General features: G+C 39.5%; 2 protein-coding genes and 2 non-coding genes across 9 annotated transcripts; 1 reads left to right on the forward strand and 3 right to left on the reverse strand.

Moving 5' to 3' along the window:
* Positions 1 to 4045: 4045 nt before the first annotated feature.
* GPR1 (G protein-coupled receptor 1) lies at positions 4046 to 20845 on the forward strand. 6 transcript variants are annotated; one of them, XM_030952684.1, is made up of 3 exons: positions 4051 to 4127; positions 7575 to 7719; positions 18128 to 20845. In XM_030952684.1, exon 3 carries the CDS (start codon positions 18144 to 18146, stop codon positions 19188 to 19190), a length of 1047 nt encoding a protein of 348 aa, XP_030808544.1. In that variant the 5' UTR covers positions 4051 to 4127; positions 7575 to 7719; positions 18128 to 18143; the 3' UTR covers positions 19191 to 20845. The 6 variants fall into 6 exon arrangements, 5 of the variants coding, with proteins under 5 accessions (XP_030808542.1, XP_030808544.1, XP_030808543.1 ...); XM_030952683.1 differs by lacking the exon at positions 7575 to 7719 and adding an exon at positions 7376 to 7520 and having other exon boundaries at positions 4052 to 4127; XR_004060893.1 differs by lacking the exons at positions 7575 to 7719; positions 18128 to 20845 and adding an exon at positions 4697 to 5114 and having other exon boundaries at positions 4046 to 4127.
* A 2733-nt stretch (positions 20846 to 23578) lies between these two features.
* On the reverse strand, positions 23579 to 27296 carry EEF1B2 (eukaryotic translation elongation factor 1 beta 2). The gene is made up of 6 exons (XM_030952689.1): positions 26943 to 27296; positions 26636 to 26758; positions 25449 to 25572; positions 25018 to 25084; positions 24239 to 24364; positions 23579 to 23770 (listed from the first exon to the last, which is right to left on the reverse strand). Exons 1-6 carry the CDS (start codon positions 27020 to 27022, stop codon positions 23616 to 23618), a joined length of 675 nt encoding a protein of 224 aa, XP_030808549.1. The 5' UTR covers positions 27023 to 27296; the 3' UTR covers positions 23579 to 23615.
* Positions 24593 to 24726, reverse strand: LOC115906050. The gene has a single exon (XR_004060902.1). It is a non-coding gene; the product is annotated as a small nucleolar RNA SNORA41 (small nucleolar RNA).
* On the reverse strand, positions 25157 to 25236 carry LOC115906047. Its single transcript, XR_004060899.1, has one exon. It is a non-coding gene; the product is annotated as a small nucleolar RNA SNORD51 (small nucleolar RNA).
* Position 27297: the final 1 nt, after the last annotated feature.

Here is a 27297-nt window from a genome sequence, read left to right on the forward strand (position 1 = left end):
CCACAATGTTTGCTTTAGCCTGTTTTAAACCATCCATTTGATTAACAGATAAGGTAACAAATGAATGTGGCTTTTAAAATCAAATGCTAATGTGAGTATTGAAATACTTTAAATAAGTATAGTAGATGACTAATACTCCCTTATACCCTCCTCACATTTTGTCATAGTAGGAACTCGAGGCATTTTTGCATAAGTAAATATTGATTCCCATTACTCCAGAAGGCAATAATTTCTTTCTGATACAAAGAGATAATTTTCTCAAAGCTGCTTGGAAGGTTATTAATTCTGTTTATCAAGAATTTTCAAGCTCCCAGAAGTTTCAAACCAGCTTTTACCCCTTGTAATATTCTGAATTAAATGTTTATATACATCCATTTTAATGGATTTTTTCCGATTTTAAATAGGTGGATATGAATTCAAGGTAATCTGGAATGTAAAATGCTTCTGCAGGTTCCTTGTCTGTAGTGCAATCTTTAGGAGTTGAGGAGCTCCAAATATATGCTATTATGTTGAGTCACTGGATGTTCTGCAGTTTAAGGTGGGGTCAAAATGTATTCCCAAGGAAGTTAAGTAAGTGCTATTTTTCTCTGCCCCGGCTGTTCTAAATAATGTTAAACTTTTTTAATGTTCCTGCAATAAACCACATAAGATATTCTCTTACATCTGAGAAAAAGTGGACTCTCTACTTTGCTTTACCATGGGAATAATTTAAAGGAAGTTTTTTTTATCCTATTCAGGAAGCAAGCAGAAACTTAAACAAGAGAAGTCCTGGTTTTTCTTCCCAAGGACAAAACTTAATTTTAGGCTAAGAATGCTGGTATGCAAAGACATTAGCCTTTGAAAAAAGTCTCTTTCTGTTATAGTTTGAAAACACAGAGGTTTTCATAGAAAAATTTTAAAAGGGAGAAAAAGAACTTTTAAACAAAAACCCTTTCATTTGATTTGTGTTTCTTCAGCATTTCACATACTATTACTTTGGATCAGAGTTTATCCTCTCTCTTTTTCTGATCTGTTCTATGTTGTAAGATTGTATGTTTTTATAATACTGAAGTAATTGGAGTTCAGTTTCTGGTTTGCACCCAAGGTTCATACAATTAGTGTAATTTCCCTTTGCCTAGTCTCTCAGCCTGAAATGTAGAAATGGCTGTTCCCTTCTCCACAAGCTTCTCTTCTCTTCTCTTAAAAGAAGGGGGGCTATTTGTCTTTAAAATACAAGTGGCAACTTAAATACCCTTTACATAAAATGCTAAATCCAATCTCATGGATTTAGCATTTTATGTGAAGGATATGGACTTCCAATTCAATTCAATATTGAGATTCATGCTAAGTGCTGAATTTGGGTCATATAGTCTTCTTTAAAAATAGATTGCAAAGTGAGGAGGATTTCAAAGTAACCTTTATGTGTCTTGATAGAGCTTGAGAATCAGAACTAGAATGGACAGATAAATATTGGGGGGTTAGCTGTGTCTTTGCTTAGATTGGTATCCTACGCCTCATCCCCAGAGCCCACTAAAGATTTATTAGAGATGGTGTTATATTTGCTTTTATTGAAGGCCAAGAAAGAGTGAAGGTTGACTTATACACTGAGCCCTTAACTAGCAAAGTGTTTTTCAGAGCATCTAATAATTTGCTTTGCATCTATCACAAGTAGCAGGTTTATAGGGATTTATCAGCTCCCAACTCATTAGAGGCTGAGAACTGGGTAGGATTTAGGAGCAAAACTGTTCTCAGAGAGGACAAATGCAGAGCAGTAGACAGAAACTTGCATTGGCTCTCCCTATCTCACATTCATTTCTATGGATAAATAACTTAAGTCCTTGTGGAGTCAAGGCCATGTGTTTCACAATATGTGTTTGCATCCACTAAACAGAAAAATAGTCTGACAAATGTAGCTGACTATAAAAACCAACTTTAAAAATAAAAATTAATGTGCATTGAAATCACCAAACCAGGAGCATCTCAGAACATCTGTACATGATTGAGTTTGGTTTAGATTTGATTTGCATCAGCTTTGTACTTGGTGTTCAGGAACCATTCCTCATTGCAAGGAGCCACTGCCCAATTAAAAACCATAGCATGTTCATAATTCCTAAGGAATGTCAATGGCTGATCAAGTATTGTAAAGAGTAACCAGCAGCCTCTATAATTCCTCATGTGCCCAGGTGTTTCTCTTGGTTTAGATTTTGAGCATTAATGGTGCAAAGCAACAACCTTGCTTGATCACATGTGAGTCCTGTATAGGCACCCTGACTGTTAGCATATATTTTCAGGGAACTGCCCAAATTTTGCATCAACACTCAGTTCTGCTCTGTGTCTTTTTCAGGGAAATTGAATCCTTTTCAGTTTCCCTGTCCCCATTTTGTTTAAGACCAGATGTGTCTCAGTGATCACAGTAGCCAAGAGCAATAGTCTAGTTGTAGAATAGTGAGGGGCAGGAACTGGTGATTGTTTCCTTCATACAAATCTGCTTGCTTTATGCATTGTTATTCATCATAATAGTCTTCAGCAACTTGGCTGTGAATTGTTAATAGCTGACTGCAGAATGTGAAACAGAAGCACCTCTTGGGTCAGGAGTTTTGACCATTGTAGCATCATAATGTAATCCTATTTGAACCGTGGATTTGGGGATTTGTGCATTTTAATGCAAAGACACATTATATAGAAGGTGGATACTGAGTCTTTGCACTTTAAATGGAAAATAAGATCTCTGTTGTAAGCATAGTTGTAAACAATTATGCTGGGACTTACATGCCGGGTGTGTAGAGCAACCCCAATCCCTAAGAGATGTGGTTAAAGTTCATCCCTGTGCTTTGGGTTTCTTTGAACCCAGACTGGCTAGGCTTTGGGCAGATTTTGAGACATCTGACTCAATCCAAGGTGCAGTAAATTCTGGCTTCACTCCTCAGACCTGTCTACAGAGGTAACTCTGTAGTTCCAGGTAATTTATGTGAAGTGAAAAAGAGCAAGTTGGTTAATCCATACAACCAGTCCTGAAGATACGAACATATTTTGTGAAATAAATAGTGAAACAACTGCAGTTTGCATAGCCTTATTTTTGTGTCTCTAATCTCTGTAGATCTCTCTGAAATAATTTTTCCAAATACTGACATTCCTTTCCATGGGAGGAGACAGCACTTTGGCTAAAATGGAAAAATACTGTTATTGAGTTGGCTGGTTAGCTATCCAATTAATATAATCTTTAGCATTCAATGACATATATCAGAAGTTTGGTTGTCAAGACACACTTTGAAAATTCCATGGATTTCAAGTGTTATCTGAGTGGCACATATAATCTCTTATATTATTGTCATATGAATTTAGAACTTGAATACCTGTGGTCTGAAAGTTATGTAGAAAATAATTCCTACTTACTTGTGGAAAATGAGAAAAAAATACGCATATAAAAGCAAAATCTATGGAGGAAAAATGCTGTTTCTAATGGCATTTTTTCCCAGGAACCAAATAAAAATACATTATATAATAATACTTTGCATGCATTATATAATAACGTATAATACATACATCACATAAATATTTACTATAATAAATTATTCTCTAATATTCATTATTTCATAGAATGTAACCCCCTGCTGACTGTGTTTGCAGGAGTTACATGAAGTGCTGCACCTTGAACTGGTATGTACATACATTCATATATAGATGTATAGCAATGTATACTTTTGTGTTTTGACCTGACTGAAGTAATGAGGAAAGATTTTTCCTTCTGCAGAATTATTGCATTTCTTCAACGTGTTATACGTGAGAATCTTTCAGATTGTCAATGTCAGCACAGAAAGAGCTGTGGACCTGCCAAATGAGCCAAACCTTCCTTCATCGTGTGGTTTGTTCAAATGTGTCGCTGGAGAATTTTGTCACAGTTGCTGACTCTGGTATATAGTGGGGAGTTAAGCCACAAGTAAACATTACAGCTTTACCTAAAGGATAGGCATGAATAGCCATTAGTTTCACAGGAAGGAAGGAAATTACCCCTTTCCTGATTGTCAGGTAGTTAAACGTGGTCTTTCCAGAGCAGATTTTAGTCGATGAGGTATTCAAACAGTGAGGACAAAGGAACAGTGAAGAATTACTTTTCTAAAAAAAGAAAGAAGACCTAGCTGTAAACAACAGTAAGTAGTTGCTTTCTTATGTTGTTCAGCTTAAATTAACCCTGAGAAAAACTAAATATCTTTTGTTTGAACTAATTTGCAAATTCGTAGTTTGTATAATTTAACTGAATTAAGGAACATTGATGGGATCTTGATTAGTGCTGTGATTATCGGCACACACTAATAGGTAATTTGATAAGATCCGGTGGTCTCAGGAGTGGGGATAATTGTCAGAACTACCAAGCAGTTGTTGGCAAGCCAGATAAATTAAAAGTTACTTTTGGTTTTGTTTGTTTGTTTGTTTGTTTTGTTGTGTGGGGGTTTTTTGTTTGTTTTTTGTTTTTTGTTTTTTTTCTTTGTAATTTGTACTTTGGTCAATACCAGTAAAGCACTTCTAGAAGTTTGTCCTCTGTATATTTTTTTCCATACATCCTGTGCTTCTGTTTAGTTTTATAGGGTTAAGAAAGCCTCCAAAGAATCAGAAGTGCTTTTAAAATTAAATTGCTTTTCACTAGACCCAGTTTATTCACGGCTGGACGACCCAATGTGTATCTGTATGAAAATCCTCTTCTTTGTTATTTTTCCATCAGGTATAAAGTAGTATTTCCCTGCTTTGCAAGATCCAGGTGCACTGTATGCTCATGAATGCACATCCCTCTTCAGAGCTCTCTGGCATATTGGCTTTGATAACTTACCCATTTGAAAAAGCACAAATAACACTGCAAAATACAAATATAACTTCCAAATAGAAAAGAATACATGAAAGTAAACAAGGTATTCTGTTTTATTCACTAATTTTCTTCCAAGCATGTAACTTTCACAAAATTATCTGCAAAGATCACACTCAAATGATGTCAGTGGTTAATGGGCTGCAAAAAAAGTGTATATTAAAAAACCATGTAATTTGTGACTTGTCATTCCAGTTTCACTGTGTCTGAACATAGAAAGAACTAAAGCAAACTGAAAGATTTAGAGCCTAAGCTTACATTCTTTAGGGGTTTAAGATTTCCACTGTGGTTAATCAAAACTATATATGACTAAAATGCTGCAGTTAGATCTAAACAGAAAACAAGCAGAACTAAACCCTTTCAGATTGAATGCAATTTTGTCTGTAAAAATCGGTTTTCTTTCTTTTTTTTTTCTCCCAGGTATGTTACTATGCTGGTTATAGTGTGCTAGCTGGGTAATTTCTCATCAAAGCAAAAGTCCTTTTCCATGGAAAAGGGAAAAATGTCAGTAGGACAGAGAAGTAGAAAATTATTTTAAATGCAGTAATCTGCTATTCTTGGAAAAAAACCCTGATTTCCCGCGAAATTAGGAATTCATTCATCCATTCATTCTAACTTCCTCTGCAAAGTGACCTCTGGGCCCTTAGTGTTTGGTATTTCATATTTGGTGTAGTGGTAAGGAAGGGTGAGGAAAATTACTACAGGGGGTTTAATCCTCCCTTGATTCTGAAGGATGGAAGAGCTGAGGTATCAACACCAGTATATGTTTCAGTAGTCACAAATCTGGTTTTAATTTATGGTAAAGGGAACAATGCCTTAGGGACAATCCTTCACTACCCCAAACTGCAAGAATCTTTTTCACTCTCCAGAATGCTCCCTTCACTGAGAAGGTGAAGAGCATTTGGCAAATTGTGACTGTTTGCTGGGGGTTTTATCTTTTTTGTGGATCATGTCTGGGGGTTATCTGCCTCATAATCTCCTCTTTTGTCCTGCTGAAATAGTACTGAGCAAACCTTTGAATTGACTGCCTTACAATAATTAGATTTGGCAAAATACCTAGAGAGACACAGACTCATGTGCCATTACAGGCAAAAAACCCCTTAGCAGGTCTGCTGTCAAATGGTGCCTGTATTTACCCCATCCCAGCATTTACAAAAGAAGATAATTACTATTAAAAGAGCCTTTACTAGTGAAGGTTCACCAATCAGTAACTAGAGAGAACAGGAAATCTTTAAAATACAAGAAATAAACAAGTGAGGTGCTTTCCTCGGGCAACCCCCTCTGTTTGTCCCCATATATTCCCAGGAGTCCTGCTCCCCTGTGCGTTCCTTATGGTGCAGGGGCTCTGTGCATAATCCCCATCCTCCTTTCATGGAATCAGAGGCTTTCCCACTCATGTACAATGTACATGTAAAACTTAAGCATTCATGTGTAACTTTCAGTGTTTAAAGTTATATTGGCAGAACAAGAAGAACTGTCATGGAGGAAAGACAAAGAAGACTAGTTTAGCTAGAAGGAGTTTTTGATTCCTGTTAAGACAATCTGTGGTCTGTGAACCTAAAGAGAGTTGCTTAAGAGCTGATAGCCTTGTTAACCAGATGCTGAAATCCCAGTTTAGCTGATCTCACTAAGCACTTCACTATTCTATGTTGCTGTTTTTTTCATACTTGGTTGGTTTGTTGGAGATTTTTCTTTCTAATTTTTCACTGGAATCAATAGATTTGATATCTGGGAAATTTGTCCTTTACTAGATTCAATCAGTGTTGAACATGTTACATATTTTGGATTAGTGACAGCGGAGTACCACTATTAAATAATTGTTTCCACTGGCAGGGTAGACTGGCAGATGCTCAGCTGATTTCAAATGGTATGATTAGTGTGGTACCATCAGAGTCAGGTAAGCTGTTGTAGGTAGATACTAGGGGAATAATATTCCCATTTTACTGTCTGAGAAATTGAGCAACATGGAGGTCATGAGGCCTGGCCACAAAACTTCATCAGGCTCTTTACAGAACTGGGAGTCAAGCCCAGTCACCTTTGAATTTGAACAGTGACCAGTTCAAATTCCTGGCCAGTGTTACACTATCTGACAGAGAGACTCACTAATTAGTGTTTAGAAGATCTTACTTCTCTCTTACACACAAAAGGAGATTAAACTACTAATCCTAAATACCAAATGAATGTATCACACTGTACAGCTACAAAATGATGCTTTCAGTGTGACTTTTTAAACATCTTTCAGCTCATTCAACATTATTTTCTATAAACCAGAGTGCTTACAAAGAAATACTGTTCAACCTCTCCTCTGCAGAACAAAAAGCAGCCCACAACTGTAAGGTCTCTTTCCATTCATCAGCCACCACATCTGTTGCTTGCTTGGACCCTGACCAAAATGATTCATTCAAATGTCTAACATTTATTTTTGGTGAAATACTGGGATTATACAGCGTGGCAATATTTCAAAAATGGGTCTAGAAAACCAAGGGAAGTTGGAAATAACTTCCTCACTGAAAACAAACACAGCGTTATATCATTCTGCAGCTTTATTAGAGGGAAGGCAGTGGCCAAGTGAAGCAGCTGGAATCACAAAGTGACTGTGAACTCTGCAGATCATTTCATTCTTCCCTCTGCTACAGAGCTCAGATCCCTGATTTACAGTGCCTTTTGTTTCAAAGAACTAAGAAAGGTAGGTCAAACTCTCTAATATTTAAGATCTTTCTCTCCCTTCCCATCTAAATAGTGAGTCTCTACAGCTGCAGCAACATTTGCAGGCAAATGCTGTAAGGTGGAGTAGCATATACTGGCTGAAAGAGCTTCTTAGAAGAAAGAATGTGATATTCATTTACTTCAAAGGTTGCTTTGAACCACCCCAGCACCAAGAAAAGGTATGAAAATGTGTGTGAATTTATTTTTTAATTACTTTTGAATATGTTAATACACACTCCAAGGAGTTTTACCCTGTCAGAGAACAGTAAGTGACCTGACTTAAATCTCTCTCTCCCCTCCGTGTTCCCTAGTATGTTGGATTTAATTTCTTTATTTACTCAGGGATAGTGTGTCTTCTATAGCTATAGCAATTTCCAGTATAATTAGTCAAAAATACATCAGTTCTGATCTGAGCAGATTCTAGAACAGAAACTGGAAATAATTTCAACTTAAATAGCAGATTAACAGAATACTTCTGAATAATTGCAGTTCTGCAGAATTGAATAAGATTTCTGTGATCTCAGCTGGAAAGTGTGTGTGTTTTCCCTAACCATTGTGGAATAAGGTAGGATATGGATCTAGCTTTCAGTAAGTGTATTGGAAGTGACAATAAGATTTGAAGCCTTGTATGCTACCACACAATGAGACAGGAATAGGTTCCACCTGCTCTTTACACTTAGTGATAACAGTGTCATTGTCACCTGTCACCTTTCTAGATGTGATCTTGCAAGACAGACAATATCCCAGACCTGTTTTCGTGGACTTAGAAAACATGTATACATTGAACATTGTGTGTGAATTAAAACACATTTGATTTCTAGCTGAATGAAATAGTATCACTGAATAATGTAAAATGCTTATTAATTCATAGTTAAGGGGAAGAGAGTGACTAGGCTATGTCAAGGTAAAATAGCTTGTCAGAGCAGATTTGTAGAAACTGATTTCAGGATTAACTTACTTATGATAGGTTAGCTTACTTTCACAATCATAATTTTATTGTTCTGCCTCAGAACGGGGAAATGCAAATATTTTGATAACCCAATTTAATGTTATTTAATGCACTGCAACTTCTGGCCAAATTTAAAGCATTATCAGCAACTTATCCCAGGCAGACAGGATAGAGGTCCTATCAACTTCACTTCAGTTCTAAGGATTTTTTATGTGCTGTAAGTGAGTCCACTTCTCTTGAACTGAGAAACTCTTTGATTGTGGCACAGTGAAAGTTATTTGCCCCTGGAGAATTAATTTATGGTTTGGATTCTCTAATTGCCTTTGTGGAAAAGTCAGGGAAGCTCTGTCTAAGGATTCCTAGGCAGGATCTGATTACAGATTTTTACTGCACGGGTGAGAGCAGAGGAAAAGTGTTGATCAAAGTAATGCAATTTCTATGTCCTGTGCATTATACATTCTTTCTTTTAATTTTAAGAATTTCTCTTTCTGCTGACAACCAATGAGCAACTTCTGAAATGCTTCCATTTTTGTTCATTTCTGATAGATTGATTCAAGAGGGAAACTTAGATCTGTTTCCTAATAAAGCCAGTTGCCTTAAAGAATTTTCTTCTTGTATTTTTTGACAGACACTTGAAGTTTGTGATCTGTTATTCAATATTAATTTTGTATTAATAACTGTGCTATTCCAAGCACTAAGCAGCAGCTAGGTTTCCAGGGGATTGTAATCTATTGAATGGTCTTATTATTTGCTTATTTATTTATTTTGTCTTATGGAATGTGCCAGCAGTTCAGCTGTCTCTTACTGTGGTGGCTGCTTGTCTGGCTAATTTGCACTCATTATTTCTGATAATGGTTTAATTTGTGTTCATTCAGTCTGAAGCTAGCAGCTTCCCCACAGTGCTGGGCTCTGTTGTGGCTGGCTTTGCACAAGAGAGCTCCCTGTGAGGAGCAGTTCCTTGTGGTCTCCCAGCAGAAGAAAGGCATTGCCGTGTCTGGGGTAGGCAGTGTCCAAGAGACACTGCTCCTGGAGGGGAGATGCCATAATGTGGACATGAGCTCTCTCACAATTGCTTTTACTTTTACAGTGTGCTTGGGGCTCCTGAGACGAAAAGAAAAAGTTATGTGTCCTTCCTCAAAGGTAGCATACAGTACTTCCAGGGGAGCTCAGCTACTTCTGTACTCTTCGTATCTTCACTATGTCCAGGCGCTGAGGGCCTTAAAGTAAGAGCCAAAATCCACAAATTAGCCCATGGCTGCTTTTTCCCAAGAGAAATTTCTGCTGGCTTGTTGCTCCTACTTCTCTTCCCCTACCCAGGCTCTCCTGTCCCTTTTTGATAGTTCTTGAAGGATGTATTTCAAGAATCAAAAGACACAAGTATGAAGAACCAGCATATTTCCCCTCTATCCACTAAAGATATTTGCCTGTTTATTCTTTTAGCAAGTTATTCTGCTCCCAACTTTACCTTCAAATTTACTGTTTGGCTTTGGGCAAGATATGCCTCTTCCTTTCACTACTCCTGTATGTGTTTATTCTGTTTAATTATAAACAAAGCAGGAATTGTCTTTCATTACATGCTATAGTGCCTAGATCCTGTGGGGCTTTGATCTCAAGGACTAGGGCCTTTGGGTACTTTCCCAACATGAAATTCCTGCTTCTTTCAGCAAGTGTGAGCCTGGCACACAAGTTTTATTCCCTTCTGAGGCCTTCTAGAGGAGACAGAGAAAGTGATGTGTAGTAAGTCCTGTACAGTCAGTGTATTGCCACCTTCTACACTCCCATCTCTTCTTTCTGGTGGTGCCCTTTTAATGAGTTTCAGCCCCACATCCCTTTAATGAGATATTTTGGGTATGTTAAGAACCATTGCCCATTTAAGAAACCTGAGTAGTGTTAACTGAGGGTGTTGTACCATATCTGGCAGAGTCAAGTGAGAAGTGATTTGTAAAGGTAATATGGGAAGCCTGTAAAACCAGTATTTCCAAGCTCCTAATTTAACACCTTAATCATAGGTGCCATCTATTCCTATCAATGCTGGGGAGTGTTCCCAATACCATGTTAGGGAAATGGATAAATATCCAGTCCTCCTGAAACTGTGTTTAACAATTTGAATTTTTCAGTTTTGCAGGCATAAAGCCAGTACTTACTATAGACTTGATCTTAAAGTAAAAAAATACTTGGCTTTGTATGAGTAGGGAAGTTAGAATAATACTGATACAAGAGTAGGCACTCTTAATCTACTGTACACAGTGATCCCAGTATATTAACTGTGAGGACATAATAAAGTATGTTATCCAAAACATTCCAGCTCATATGTACTAGCAATATTTTGGAATTGGATGTTCTGATATACCCATGCAAGAGTATGTGTCAAGAGTAATATAAACATAGGAATATTACATTTATGCTAGAAGAAACTGCTGAGTTATATAAATGAGGGGTGGAATAAACCTAGGAAAACAGAGATCAATTTAGAGGGCAGTACACAACCAAACATACTGTAATAAGTGACTAGGAAATTGATCTGTGAAATTGAATAGGATATAAGAAGGCATATTAGAGGAATGAGCTGTGGTTCTCTGGGGTTATTTCTTAACTCTTCTTTTTAAAAGGACTGTAAATATAGCAGATTGTAAGCTATTTTTTATCTGTTATTCAATAGATATTTTGTGTCTTGCTGGAGAAAATGTTACTCTGGATTTTTTCTGTAGTGACCTGTTGTTACCCTGCAATGCCTTTTGAATGGCTGTTGTCTAACATATGTTTAATTTGCCTTAATTAGTCTGCCGAGTCAACTGCAGAAAAAACTCTTAATTTACTCTGTATCCTCTACTCTCACTTTATTATTTTTTCGTTGAAGGGAGTTGTGGTTAAAGCATGTATTTGTTCAAACAGTACAACTATTTAAAAACATGCTCGGAGCTGCATGATCATGTAATGATCACATGAATGCTAGTCAAAATATTCTTTCATCACAAATATGTGAAACAGTTGCAAAGTAAAAATTCCAAGTAATTTTTGCATGAAAACCTTAAAAAGCCATAATTAATTAGAAATGCAAGCATTCATTATCCCACCAGTCCAGTCACTGCAAAGCTGAAGCACTTAAATTTTTAAAATCAGATATCTCTGTTGCTCTAGGTATGTAGTTATTATGGTGGCTTTAAGCCAAAGAAAATCCTGCTGGCACTCGAGGAGGACTAGAAAACACGTGAAGCTTCACAGAACAACACTTGATCAGTGTGTTAGCTCACAGCCAGTAGGATTCAGGGTGTACCTGCTGGCTCTGAGGTGTGTCCTGGCACTGCTGAGACACAGCAGTCTGTGGGATGGCAAACAAAGGGTGCAAATCCAGGCTGCTTTTCTCTTTCCTGCAGAGAAAACAGACCAGGAGCAGTTAAGGGCTGCCCAGGTAAGTGCTGCCTTCCTCCACCACACTGAGCATGATGGCACAGAAGGGAGCCTCCCTTCAGGGAGGGAAAGGTCTCCCAGAGGTGAAGCTGTGGTTTCTGCACTTCACCATGAGAGAAGGGACAGTGCTGAGCTTGACAAGGGAGGACAGGGCTGTGGTTGAGCCACTAGGCAGGGACTCTAGATTTAGCACTTGGTTTGATCAGAGACTTCCTGTAGGTCATTCTCAGCATTCTACAGTCAACCAGACTGATGATACCTCTCACTTGAACCTCGTTTCAGTAAGGGTTATGAATACTGAAGCATTATGACTGGTTATGTAAATACTTTGGCAGTGCTGACACATACAATATATCAGGCAATTTTTAAATCTCAAGGGTCACTGTTTCGCTAAATGTCTATATTTTTTTGGTAAGAATATTAGATTTTTTTTCTCTAAAAATGGTGCTACTTTTAAGTGTTTCATGGATATGACCAGTCATTTTCCTGACTCTAATGTACAAATTTTGTGTTTTTTTGCAGTGGCTACAGCAACTCCTTACATTCCAAAGAAATATTAAAATTATAGTCTTACTTTTAGCTATTAGTCTTACTATTAGCAGAAGGGAATAAGAGCAGAGACAAGGGCTATCTATGGAGTTATTAAGTGTCCTCCCCTTTGCCAGTGCATATCCTGGGGACATCTGGGTTTCTTTGTCATTTTTGGGAATGGAAGACTTGGTGCTTGGGATCAGCTTGAAAATAAATCAGTTTTGATGAGATGCAGTTGCTGGTTGCAGAAATTTATCAGGTCTCTGATTGTGGAAACGGGACACTGCTCAATTGCAGCCATTGTCAGGAAGATATTTTATATTCAGGCCAGAACTACTGTGGTACTTTTCCTACTACAGCATCCTTATTTAGATATAACGTTGGATTTTCCATTTTCTGTTTAACATTTCTATGTTGGCAAAACTGATGGTCTGAAATTGTAGATTTGCCATTATTAACTGAGTCTGTACTATACGAGTTTGTTAATCCTGTAGCCCTCACTTTGTGTGAAGTGTTTTCAGGCTGTTGTCTGGTCAAAGGACTTCAATCCCACCGATGATGTGGTGTGTTATGACTAACAGGGTCATGTTTGGCCTTGCTTGAAGAAAGTTGATTTTGGCCTAAGTTCTAGGACATGTCTAGCTAGTACATTGCAAATACATTTCTAACACTGTTTTGCTGAGAGACATAATGGAGAATGATTGTTATTTGCATTCCTTTCTTATCTGCTACAACAAATACATCTGTATTGTGGCTCAAAAACATTTCCAATCACGTGTCATATCTGTTGTGACCCATTATTGAATTCAGGATGACATATGAAGTAATTAGGGTACCATATATCTAATCACCATTAAAAGGATGGTCAAAAGACAGTTGTTTGTGTATGTGTCTGTGAAAGAGAAAACATAGGCACAAGCCTTGGTTCTGCTTTTGTGTTTACCAGCTTAAAATGCTCCTTACCTAGTAGCTTTGTCTGCAGGGGCAACTTTAGGCTTAATCTGTAGCATAGCTCTGATTTAATTTTGTGGTATGAGTGTGTCAGGCACCTCCTGCTATAGGAATGTTTCTGCATAAAGATAAGCGGTTATCTTGGCTTCGTCCTTTTGAGGGAGAAATGTGAATCTATGACAGTCTGTAATTTCATCAGTATTCCTTGTGTGTTTTCAAATCTATCCTATGTCTTTGTAAAATGCTTGCCATAAATACATGTGTACCTCTAATGAATTTGCTCAGCCTTCTGAGTTTTGAACTTTACACATAAACTACCAAGTGGATTTCATGTTTATGGTTTTGAAGCTAGATAAATTCAAAATTTGTCACCTCAAAAGTTCCAAGAAAAAATTATGAGGGCTTGCAGCTGAATTCAATACCTGGATAAACTTGCTGCCACAATATGACAGGCAGGCTCTAAGTGACCTTTTGTGAAACTAGTTGTTCTCCAGCTTTTGACTCTTGCAAATGACAGAAGTTGAAGTGATGCATTCAAATAAGGTTTCCTTTAGCCACAGATAACACACATGGAAAGTGATGTGCTCACAATTGTTCAAAAAGACATTGATAGGAGGGTTTGTGTAATATCTTCCCTCTATGAACTGAACTGTTGAGACAGCCAACCCTCCAAACCATAATTTTCCTAGTAAGTCAGGACCCATTACTGTGACCTCTGAAACCAATTATCTGGCCAAAGGCTCTAACACTGTTTGTCACACTGAAAAAACAGATTTGGGGACTACCACTCAAATATTTGTGTTAACTTTTAACTAACATAGACAATGAATAAATCTTCCCTTTGACCTTTCTGTAAAATTCAAAAGTGATGAGGACCAAATGTGAGAGAGAGAGAGGTTGTGTGGGCTGAGCTCGAATTTGTGGTAAAGACTGCCCGTGTAATTCAGTTAGGTCCTAACTTGTGTGGTGCCCAGGGAACTTTGAACCCCCAGGAGGACTTTGCTTCAAGTGAAGTGGATGGAAATTGCAACTTTTTTGTTTGTTTTCTTCTATTTTAGACTGAAAGCCCAATGTAATTTAATTCCAAAGCTGTTGCAGTGACCTCAGGGCTGAGGTGTGGAGGGGTGAAACGATTTCCCCTGGCCAAGCAGGATGCTTGTGGCGTAGCCATGAATAGGTTCCAAAGTACTGTCCCATGTCATAACTCTAAGGCCATTCTTAGTGTGACAAGAGCTGTTCTATTTTAGGCAGATCCAACCATTTGTTCAAGTTGTCATTATGGCTTAGCTATAATAGTGGCAGAGGACATGAACTCTAGGTACTTTTAGTAGAAAGCTGTGAATATGCCAACTGAGATCCAAGTCTGTAATTCCCTGCTGAAATTCAGAGAAAGACTGTTCATGAAACATGTGGTGAAGTCTCTTCCCAACAGTTCTGTGGCTTGGTATTTTAGAAATATTTCCTGATGATCTGTATTTCTTGGTAATTCTGCTTTCTGTCCTAAGATCTAGAAGTGCCAAGAGACATCCTCTTATATTCCTATAAAGACATTTAGAAATTAACTTCTGTTTTACAGAAGAGGACAGGAAATGAAACTTCCTGGTCAACTATTTTCATAATTAAGCAACTGAATCAAGGAGGCTCAGTTTTCAGAGCTGCTTGTGGCTCAGCAAACAGGAATGGACTCATCAAACAACTGCTAAGCATACACTTTACACAGGGTGTTTACTATTTAAAATAAAGTTTAAAAAAAGGACAGGATGAAATCTAAACTTGGATATATGAATCCATATGCAATAGAACACTGTTCTGTAACCTGTGGCTGCTCCCAAGGCTTATTGGCAGGCCTCTAACCACACTTTCCTGTTTATTGAAAAATGTTTTCCATGCACTGGCTCCCCAGACCGGCAGACACTGAGCCAGTGAACTGCACCAAACCTCCCTTACCCTTTACTAGCATTTGCCTTAAAGCCCAGCAGAACTGATCTCTGACAGTATTGTTTTCTCTACTGAGCCTCACTTTGCAAACACATTCATGAGAATTTTCCAGCTTGGAAAGTAAGCCATTTGTCAAAAATCATACAGGAAGTTAGTGACAGAATAAGGAATACAATTAGATTTCTTCACGAGACCTAGGCTTGAACTGCAAGACAGTTTTGACTCTGGAAATTTATTAATTTCAGAGTAATGTATTAAGAGATAATGTGTTTCAGGACCACAGAGAAACATCCCTGCTGAATTATGGCTAATGAAAAAAATCTGTGTCCTCACTGATATAATCCATTATAAGTCCACTGACAATCACCTACTGCTTATCTTTTTCAGGACAGAGCTTAACACCACAAGTCCTGCTATAGAAGTGCTTCATATATGTCAATGTCAGAAGTAACAGTTTCTGGGCTTTGCAAATGTAATTGGCAGTCTTTGCTGAGCCCTAGCCATAGAGTCTAATTTCAGCATCTGTGCACTGGGAGCAGTGGTAAACAATGTTCCTTCTGCTTTTTTACTCCCACTGCTAAAGAAGACTCCCTGCATTGAAGACTAGAGTTAGAGAGGAGGAAAAATATAAGCCTGGAAAAATAATTGCATTCTAAAGGTGTGCTCTTTCATTGGAGTTTTAAACTACAGGAGGTTTGGGAAATATTTGGCATTTATTTATGTATGTGTTTTTTCTCCTGTGATACATCATCTTGAAAATGCTAAATATAAAATTAACATTGTTGGGCAGTAGGCAAATGTTTGTCACTGTCATTATAGTTGGAAATTTTTTTGTTTAGTTGCATAAATTTGATTTGAATGTATAGTTTTTTGTATAGGCAAACCCACATAAAAATCCAGTTGTTAACCTGACTGTCCTCTGAAACTGTCCAAAAATAATGTTCCAGATGTTAATGGTACTGCTCCATGTTTATATCCTTCTCTCAGCAGCTGTTAAGCTGTTTGAAAAAATTACTCAGATGGGTGGTAGTGGTATTTGATGCAGAATTCGCCCCCAAGGGGCATGTAATTACATAAATGCAGCCCAATAAGTATCATTTATCAGGACAGCAAACCAAATAACATTCTTTCAGCCTGATGTAAATCACAAATGCTATCATAGCCTCTTGACAGAACAGGCTGTGCTGACTCTTACTACATATTTTTTTAATCAAGAGTTATAAAATTACACAAGCTTTTTTTCCCTTCCCTGTCTATCCATCTACAAATGAGAAGTCTAATCCTGCTAATGCGTGTGCACATGCGTAGCTTCACCGGTGTGAGTAAGCCTTTCAGAGTGGGTGAGCTACTTTTTGGAGCAAAGGTAAGTACAGGAATACGAGTTTGCAGATGTGGTTGTGCAGGCAGTGTGCTCTGGGGACCCCTCTCCTGTTGTCCCTAGCATGCTGTAATTAATGGCATTGCAGGAATGCAGGGCTGAGTTCCAGAAGCATGGGCTGAATTTTGGTTCAGGAATGGAGATAGCGCTCAGAAATTCAGCAGTAAGATAAATCATAGTAGGACTAATTGACTGCTCTCAGGCACAGGTCTTAAGTGCAGCTGAGCCCAGCCAAACTATTCAGCTTTAAATAATGACAGAGTTTTGCAGAATAGTTGTTTTGATCATTGCAGAGACTTTTGTCTGACTGTGGCTACCCGTGATGTGCTGCAGCTTTGTCTAATACAGCAAACTAAACACAGTGAAATAATACTGTGAAATAACTTCTGACTGCTTTTCTTTCTGTTGTACAAACTCTGTTTCCTGTCTGTTTTCCCATTCATTTCTTTTTCCCCCCTCTGTTTTGGTTTATATTGCACTTTTCTTCCCCCTCACCTTCCCTTCCACCCACAGGAAGAATTTCTATGTGAAAAAATCATGTTGTACTTGCAAGTTCCAGAAGCTTTTGCAAGAGAAGAAAACTGAGACAATCCTATAATTCTGTCTTTAAAAAAGGACACACAAATATTTCCATTTATAGCTCTTACAGTGTTTTTTGTTCATGGGAAGCTTTCTTTCATCTATTACCCGTTTCTCAGCTCACTAGTGGAAGAACACCATAATGTGTATTATACCTGTAACATGTTCTATATATTTCTTTCTCTTCTTTGCTACGTTCTTTGCTGTATTAAGGAAATCCAACATGTTAAATGGGCCTGAAAGTCATCATTTCTTAATACAAAAACATACATGAAAGAGATGAATAAACCCATGAACTTTTAGTTGCTGGAGAAATGGCTGTCATTTTGTTAACTATAATTTGAGGCAGGGTGGTGGGTGAAATTTTACAGAAGATGGCTTCCTGGCATTTTTAAGTGATTTTTTTTTTCCTACATAGATGTCTAATGCTCCTCTGATTTTAGATAGATATATTGCATAAAGCTTACTTCACATAGGAACAGAGCAGTAAAGTACAGAACCTAACCAGAAAAGAGCAGCACAATCATACTTCAATAAAACTTTGCATCTGGTCTCCCAGAAATGTATCAGTGATACTGTGCTCAGTGCTGTCTGTTAAGAAATTAATGTAAAGAAAACATAAAAGTTATTGAAGATTTCAAGTTCTGTTTTGATTTGAACATTTATTGAAATGCCTGTGACCAAATTTCTTCAGGAGTTTTGTGCTAGCAACTGACAGATAAAAGGTGACAGATATGTCAAACTAAGGCAATGTTTTTGGTTTATGCTCAAAAACATGAAAGACTTGCAGTTTACTATTTACAGTGCAATAAAACATTTCTCCTTTGACCATTTCATTTCTTTTCTTCCCCAGAAAGCCACTCTGCAACATGACATTTGAAGATTTTGAGAACTACTCTTATTTCTACGATCTGGCTGAGGAAGATGAGTCACCCCAATCCTCCCTCAGCATTGCCCATATTATTTCCCTTTTCTTTTACAGTGTGGCATTTCTGCTGGGAGTGCCAGGTAATGCCATTGTAATCTGGTTTATGGGCTTTAAATGGGATAAATCTGTTTCCACACTCTGGTTCCTGAATCTGGCCATTGCAGATTTCATTTTTGTTCTCTTCCTGCCCCTCTATATTACATACGTGGCAATGGGCTTCCACTGGCCCTTTGGGAAGTGGCTCTGCAAAATGAACTCATTCATTGCACTACTTAATATGTTTGCCAGTGTTTTCTTCCTGACATTCATCAGCCTCGACCGCTACATCCGCCTTGTCCACCCCGTCTTTTCCTACAAGTACAGGACTGTAAAGAACACCCTCCTTCTCAGCGGGGTCATTTGGATGTCAGCTGCAATTATTGGTGGCCCTGCCTTGTACTTTAGAGACACAGCTACAGTTCTCAACAATGTCACCATTTGCTACAACAACTTCCATGTGCATGACAGAGAACTTATTTTGCTGACACATCACATCCTCATTTGGGTGAGGCTTGCATTTGGTTACCTCTTTCCTTTAGTGACCATGGTTATTTGCTACTCGCTGCTGATTGTCAAAGTGAAGAGGAGAACTGTACTGACTTCTAGCAGGCTTTTCTGGACCATCACTGCTGTAGTTGTAGCTTTTTTTGTCTGCTGGACACCATATCATATATTCAGCATTGTGGAGCTGTCTGCTCACCACGATGAAAACCTGCATGACTTACTGCAGGACGGCATTCCCCTCTCCACCGGCCTTGGCTTCATCAACAGTTGCCTCAACCCAATCCTCTACGTTCTGATTAGCAAGAAGTTCCAAGCGCAGGTGAAGAGCACGGTGTCTGAGGTGCTGAAGCTGGCCCTGTGGGAGGTGAGCCGCTCGGGCACAGTCAGCGAGCAGCTCTGGAGCTCGGACAACACGCCCGTGCGCTGCTGTGAGACTGCCCAGTGACTGCTCGTGCCAGCAGCTCTCCCCAGAGGAGCTGACAGGAGATTTGGAGGTGTTCTTGACTTCACATCTGCCAGTCAGATGTGCATCTTTGCATAGACAGTTTTCTGTAAACAGCTGGCTTCATTGCATTTGCTGCTTTAGTGGAAAGGTTTTTGAGGGACACGTGATTTAGATGTGTGCCCTTGCAATGCACATACAGCCTGAATTGAAAGTTATCAGCATAGGTGGAATTACTCTAACTGGGATTTTGCTGAGGAATGTTGTGATCCTGTCCATTTGCTGTGGTTCCATACCTCATTGATATCAAAAGAACACATAATAAAAATATTCCTCCTTGCCATTGCTGATACAACTCTTAGTTGAGGCATTCTCACCCAAGAGGCTGTGGCTGTACATCACTGGGTCATGAGTCTCCTGATTGCCTACTACTGCCCCAAGGAGGAATCCCCTGGCTACATCCCACCTAAATGAAGCTATCAGTGGCTCCACTCTGCAGCTGGAGAAGAATCCCAAGATGGAGAACACTGAATTGCTGCCTTCTATTGTCAAAAAAGAAAAATATGGAAATAAAACCTGTCTTCTCCCACTGCTCTTTATCTTATACTCAAAACTAAGACAGGAGACCCTGTGTTTCGGGGTCACTTACTGTATTTTAGCACTAGCTGAGTACAAAATACTGAGCAGATGTTTCATGTAGGTATTAGGCTCATTCAAAATGTGCAAAGAATTAGTGAAAATATTTCTTACAGCTTCCGTGCCACACTTCTTTTTCTATGTTTAAAATTTTAGCCCCAGAGAAGTTTACAACTATTGATTGCTCTTTATTCCTCTTTCAAGCAAGGGTAAAGAAATAATATAACATTTTGTTTGCCTTAATGTCAAGCTTAAAAAATGGGTGGAGCGAAGTCATTAGTATTCTGTTACAAGTCTGTAGCCAAATTCGGGCTTTTTTTCCAAATTAGAGGAAAGACAGTTCATCCAGGAAATGGAGTCCACTCCCATAAGAAAGATGTAGTCCCAGTTATGCTGTATTCTGTTACAACTTGTTGCTTGCTACAGAATCACACAGGCACCAATGCAAATATATATGCTATGTGGAGTGAACCAATTTCTGATGCTATACCACTTAATTAAAAAGTTGAATGTGGGACAAAACTCTACTGCAAGTAAAAGCATAGAGCTTTGGGTAAATTTGAACTGTTTTTTCCTAGTTATTGGGCTAGGCATCTAGAATAAAACTACCTTTCAGATAATTTACCTACTTTACATGGCCTGCCAACACAGTAGCATTTATGCTATAATTGAGGCCTTATATGTAAATAGATTTGCTTTTGTATAAAATATATATATATATGCATAAGCACATCCAATATTGGTAGCTGCACAAATAGAAACAGCCTGGCTGTGGTCTGTAACTATTTCTTTGGGCTCTGGTTTCAGAGTCTGAGAGTCAGGCAGGATCAGTGGAATTTCAGTGTATTTCCCTTTGGGCTGAAAAGCTGGTAAGCAGCATTCTTCCTTTGAGTCATTTGCTGCCTGGTACATAGTTGCTCATCATAATATTTTGGCACTGTGCTCCTGTATGTGCCTAAATCAAACATTTTGCAGTTTTTCTTCACATGTTCCCTGACATCTTTCTAAGAATGATGTACTCTCCTGGCTGTAGTCCAAGTGAAGTAATAAAATTTCCTTGTTTCCAAAGAGCATGTTCATTTGCTTTTCTTAGCAGCAATGTGTGGTGACTGGCTTTTCTTATAACAGATCCTTCCGAAAGATTTTGGAAGGTGAAATCAAGTCCTGGCCCTTTCTACTGTGGGATTTAAGGTTCATGTCAGGTTTCTTCAGCTGTGTGCACACACATGTTCCTAGGCACAGCACAGAGACTGATTTTCAAATGGGGGAGCATATATGTCCCATCTTGCATAGAGGATCAGAAAGTATGGCCAGAAGCAGACAGGAGGAAGACAGAGGATAGAACTGAAAAAAGGCAAAATCAGCCTTGATCTATGGCATTAGGTGGATTAACAATTGTGCAGTGCAACTGCTACTGTTCACACCAAGATCAGTTACAGAATTATCTCAATCATTTCTTCAAGAGTAATGCAAGATATCTAAACAAAACAGATAATGCTCTGTTTCCAAAGAGTCTCCAAAACAATACCAACAATTCTGTGCTGCTTGGACTGAGGAATGCTAATTCGACTCACCCCAATGGAAAAAAAGAGCCAGAAAAAGGAAAGGAACCTGTGTCATCATGCAAAGAGATACTACAGAAATAGCTATTGACACATTTCATAATGGACAGGTTCTAGTTCCTTTTATCTTCTTCCTGGACACTTTGTGTTTCTGAAGGTTTTTACGTAGATTAGTTTTGTTCAAACTGTTTTCCCAGTATCCCCGTATAGATCATACTGAAGGAATGGAATTTTCTACTGACCCCTCTGTTATGGGGCATGCTTGCCTTATTTATTCCAGGGTGCTGATTTTTCACAGGCACAATGACACAGTAATATACCAGCTCATACCCAAACACCACCCAAAAACACCTAGCACAAATATACGTAGATTGAGCAGAATACTCTTGCCCACACACCTACCTATATTTTCACTGGGAACACTGTGCTCTCTAGGGTTTTTTTGTTTCTTTTGTTTCTGTGCAACTTTCTTTTTAATATCAGGATTTAAAAAACCCAACACACACAAGAAATCTCAAGAACCAAAGAGTTTGTGGGTGCATGTTTAGCATAAATGTAATACACACAAATCCAGTCTGGCAGGTCACATGAATGACTCAGTGCTGCATTTTAACACAGTTACCATCTATAAATCAAACCATTTTATCCACTTAGGGCTTTAATTTGAAAGCCAAGAGTATCAAGGTAAGCGGCACATTGAATGGGAGATAGAAAAAGTGATGGCCAAGAAAATAAAATCTATATTTTTGAGGCAGAATTTTTAATAACTTGATTGTCTGATATGGTGCTTGCCAATTTCTTGCTTTTAACAGCACCATGACAGAATTGGTAAAACTAAGCTACATGATTTAGCAGAAGCAACAGCTAGAGAACTGCCACAGAAAGGGTACTGTTTAGGAATTAGGTTTATGGAAAGTGGCAAGTGAGCCTGTAACAATACTCACTTTCAGATCTTTAACCAGGCTTTAAGCCTCTAGCAGGCAGATTTTTTTCTAAGACAAATTATAAACAAAGCTCTTCCATAATCTGAAGTTGGCAGACCTTTAAACAAAGAGAAAGAGGACCTGCTGTGCCAGATAACCACACAGATGCTCTGTGAAAAAAACAACAAGAAGAGTTACTTAAGATGCAGCTGTCAGACTCTGACACTGGGCATCTTCATCTCAGAGTGACCAATGTGGCACATAAAAGGATTCCATTTCATGGTCACAATAAATCCTGTCAGTCCAATGCAAGGCATAGAATTATGAATTTGTTTAGAAGCTTCACAGCTTTGACAGCTTCTACATTTGTATCATTCCTATAGACAGTTTTTGGGATTTATTCCTGCTGGTTCTTCAATCGCTAAAAGAAATGTCAAAATCAATCTAGAAACCAATCTGGAGCTGAGTGAACAGCTCAAACTCCTGTTAATTTCACTACTTTTTATATCCTTTAATGTGTTTGAATTTTCGGCTGCTTTTTTCTTGTTTAAGTCACGAGCACAAGTTTCTGGCGTAGGTCAGAGCCTGCAGCCCGCGCACAGCTCCCGGTTCCGCACCCAGGGCACCGCTGGGCTCGCAGCGCCCCCCGGAGGCACCGCCCGCGCCCCGCACGGCAGCGGCTCCTCGGCTGCATTATTTGCTATGCTAATTTAGACACAAAACTAGATGTAATTTCATTGCAAATGTTTCCAAGCCTTAAAGGAAAAAAAATTTTAAAAGTTCCAAGTCATAGAACAGGTGAGAAGGCACCAGAGTAGTCTCAGGACTTATCTCTAGAGCACTGCAAGTCACTTTGAACTTAGTTTTGTCTCCCTCTCTCACTGAAGTTTTAGCTGTCAACAAAGGCTGTGGTATACTTGGTTAGTCACCACCCTTACTAAAAAGGAATTTATACTGTTTAACCACTAAAACATGCACTTTGACTGAGGCCTGCTCCTTTCCCTTAAAACCATCCCTCCCCTCCAGAGGAATCCCAGACATTTCCAAAGAAGCAATTTCCGCTGCAGATGGAGGAAGAGCATTTCAGTATTTTAAAGCCATGGTCATGTTAACTCTGAAGTGATGCTCCACTTGTGCTCCTGGGGTACTACAGAGAGGTGTCAGAGCAACCTTGAAATTCAGTTTTGGCTTTTACTTTACCCAAGAAGAAAACCTTACATTTGTGAGCTAGATTACTCCAGGATTCCAAAACAAGCACAGACACTGCAGATTTTTTGCAACAACATTTATTCTAGGTATATCAAGAATTAAATCTTATTGAAAGCAGCTACATCCATTGATTGTACATAATCTTCAAAAGCTGTTATTCTCTCTTCCAGCATATCTGTTCCAACTTTATCATCTTCAACAACACACTGGATCTGAAGCTTTTTGATACCATAGCCAACAGGTACTAGCTTGGCTGCAAAACAAAAAAAAAAGCATTTAGTACTCCTTTATTGGTGGAATCTCTTAAAGCAATTTGCAGGAATATATAAAAAGAGCCTTTGGTCCACATTATGGACCATCTAATTAACAACCCAGCATTCATTACAACTGATTGAAGAAGTTTCTATGGATCTCCACCCCTTCCCCAAACCAGTGATGTGGATGGGTAAAGGTGTTTGTTTGCTGCATTAGGAATTATACAGGGAGATGCAGGAGAGGAGAGCTGAAGTCCTATAGCTTTTAAAACCTGTATTTGAATCTTAACCAGCCACTGCACTAATACACCTTTTCTGACCATGTAAAGACACTGAAGTACGGCAGTTCCCCCATCACAGCTGCCTACATTTCATGGATCAGCAGTGACCACAAGTCCCACTACTCATACTCGATCCCAAGGGCCTGCACTCTCCCTCTCCCTGCTCTGAAATCTCCCCATACTTACAAGACCCCCAGACCAAGCCATCTGCTTGAATGCTTCGGACACACTCCTCTAGTTTGGCCATGTCTGTCTCATCATCCCAAGGTTTCACATCAAGCAGGATTGACGACTTGGCAACAACAGCTGGTTCTGGGGGAAGAAAGTCACCATGAAAAGATAGGCATCTTCCAAAAACTCATGAATATACTTGCAAACTGGTTTTACTAGAGCAACTTACCCAATTTCATGAACAAAAACCTGCTCACATTGCTGTGACAGGCCTCTGGTACCCACATACATTTCTCAAGTACTGCAGCTGTGTACATGCCAAGGTTCAACATATAGATACATTATGTATACACAGATTTAAGTAGATGACAGTGTTTGTTACAGAGGAAGTCCTTCTCAGAACATCTGAGAAGGAGCCTAATGCTGTGTAACAGCTTATTTTCCACAGAGGGAATACTGCAACTGCTATAGAACTGAACAGTTCCAGACCAGTAGCTGTGGAGTAACTTATGTACTGCAGCAGTTTCTCTAAACTTTTATCTCCGTTTCTGTAGAAAGTCCAGTCTCTGGAAAGAACAAGGAGGAGTGTACGAACCAGAACAAAAAGCATGTTAACATTCCTATTTGCTACGGGAAGGCTGAGCTCATTGGCAATTCAAGTGAAGCTAATTACTCCTGTCTCATTCCAGTCAAGCTGATCTATTATTACAGTTAATTAGCCTTTCTAGCCATCCTGTCCAAATGCATGAAAATCAACTCAAGCATAAAGATTAGAAAGCTCTTGGCACACATACTTTTGGATTTCTTTGATTCATACTGGGCCAGACGTTCTTCTCTCAGCTTCTTTGCTTCTTCACTTTCCTGAACGAGAAATTTGCAGTTACAGAAAAGCACCAAACGTCCACATCTCCAAAGCACTACTAAACTGACTGGCATCTACTCAGATATAAACAAATCATCACACCTGTCAGCCGAAAGATGGTGATTTTTTGTTTTACTCATCATGTAACCAGTCAAAGTTGGACAGTTCACCCTACTCCAGCCCACTGTTTTCTAACTTTTGAGTTTTTACCTTCCAAGCTTTCCAATTCTGCAAAGATAGCTACACTTGAGAATTGTAAGGTCAGAAATATAAGTAATTTCAACTAGGTCAAGGTGAAGATCTGCCTATGTGGTTATTTTTGAAAAGCAATAAACAATAATAATACAAAAAGGTCACAAGTACCTCCTCATCATCAGATCCAAAAAGGTCAATGTCATCATCATCTTTGCTATCTGTGGCTGCACCTGTGGTATCCTCAACATCAGCAGGACCGTATTTGCCCAAAGCCTTCTTTACTCCTGGCAAGCTGAAAGAAAATGCAGGCACTTAGGAACCTCCTCAAACATCAATACAATCACTGCCAGTTTATCAATGCACCTACAAATGCATTTATAATGAAAAACTTGTGCTAATAAGAGCAAAAATCTAATTCTGCTACTTGAAATCAGAACTTCGTGAAAGACAGCTCCCAACGCTCCTGACATGCCAGCTGAGTAATCTGTCAATACGGGATCTGCTGAAGCTCATCAAAGCTGGCATGATCCTGCCCAGCTAAGTACCTGCATAGGAAAAGCTTTCTTATTGGAATCCTTTGTCTGCACAATATTCTGCCTAGGAAGAATTACCAACTCGTTCATGAGTCCCTAGAACTACTTTCACTTGTTTAAAACCTCGTAAGTTAATGAAAACACATTACTACAAGGTAACTGCTATGTTCCTATGTTTTAATGAACACTTTACTCTAAACCCTTACTCTCAACAAGACAAATGAGGGGAACCCCCTGAATTTACCTTCTCTTGCAGCTCATATAGACCTGTTATCTTACAATAAGCTCATAATTGTATTGCTAATGTGAACAGCTGTTACTGAAGCCATTAAACTAGCTTTGGATTTCAGGAACCATAAATAATTTCCAGATACTTTGTGAAACCACTTCAGAATTTCAGTCCCCTTTAGCATTACAAAAGCTTCAGAAATGTACTGGAGACTGAGCCCTGCATGTTTGGAAGTGTTTCCCTCGAGGACTGAAGTTCAGAGGAAGCAGTGTAGCAGTACTGACTGCTCCCTATGCTGTACCTTTTCAGAGAGGCCTGCAGTCTCCACGGATGTCAATACAGCACCTTTCATGAACACGTAAAACCACTAAAAGAGAAACTATTTCCTTTCATATCTCCTTTTGTTTCCATGTCCTTCGGTGCTGCAAATCATTAGTTTTGTCCTCCGTACTGACTGAAGCTGTTTGTGCTCCAACGACACAAAATGCCACGTGGTGCCACTGAAAACCAGTTTTGTTTAAACTACAAGAAACAAATGCAATAATTTCTAGGCTAGTTCGGGGAGACAGTGCAGCTTCGGAGTTTTACCATACCTTGCCTTTTGCTTTTCATAGGACTTAATGTGATTGTACCACCGGAGAGCATGGAACAATTCTGCAGGCGGCGGGCCAGCGATCGCTTCGAAGACTGCTATGTCAGCCTGGGAAGGGACGTACCTGCAGGGAACGAACCAAATTACCTCCCTTGCTCAAGGAACACGTGGAGCAGCGGCGGCCGCCGAGCAGCGCCGCCCGTGCAGCTGCCGAGGTGACTGGGGGCCCTCCCGCATCCCCACCGCTCGGCTCCGCCAGGCCCGACTCACGTTCCCCGCACCCCGACACCCGCTTCGCCGCCTCTCACCCCTCGATGTAGCTCTTGTCGGCCAGGAAGTCATTGAGGACGCGGAGGCCCGCGGCGGACTTCAGGTCCCCGAAGCCCATGGCGGCGGCGCGCGGCGCACACGCTACGCCCGCCCCGACCGCCACCGCCGCGGGAAAGGGCTTCGGCGCGCCTGCGCCGGCCTTATATAGTGCGGGTATCCCTCCGCGTACTGCACGCAGCTGTATTCCTCCGCGAGAGCGAGCTGCGAGGTAGTTCCTCACAGATCGACTGCTGCAGCGCAGGGTGGGTAGCAGACGGGACACCAGAGGTGTGGGAAAGCGTCGAAGTAATAAAAGTGAGGCTGACTATAAACCCTAGGAAGGTGTGCGGCTTC

Source organism: Camarhynchus parvulus, chromosome 7 (genome assembly GCF_901933205.1).
Source record: "Camarhynchus parvulus chromosome 7, STF_HiC, whole genome shotgun sequence".
In the NCBI taxonomy this organism is placed as follows: Eukaryota; Metazoa; Chordata; class Aves; order Passeriformes; family Thraupidae; genus Camarhynchus; species Camarhynchus parvulus.

Excerpts from the sequence above, each read along its gene's own strand:
- GPR1 (XM_030952682.1), top strand. The coding sequence starts at position 18,144 with ATGACATTTGAAGATTTTGAGAACTACTCTTATTTCTACGATCTGGCT.
- EEF1B2 (XM_030952689.1), bottom strand. The coding sequence starts at position 27,022 with ATGGGCTTCGGGGACCTGAAGTCCGCCGCGGGCCTCCGCGTCCTCAAT. Across the intron at positions 25,573-26,635 it reads TATGAAAAGCAAAAGGCAAG|CTTGCCAGGAGTAAAGAAGG; the intron begins GTATGGTAAAAC and ends ATTTTCTTTCAG. Across the intron at positions 23,771-24,238 it reads TGGCTTGGTCTGGGGGTCTT|CCAAGCTAGTACCTGTTGGC; the intron begins GTAAGTATGGGG and ends TTTGTTTTGCAG.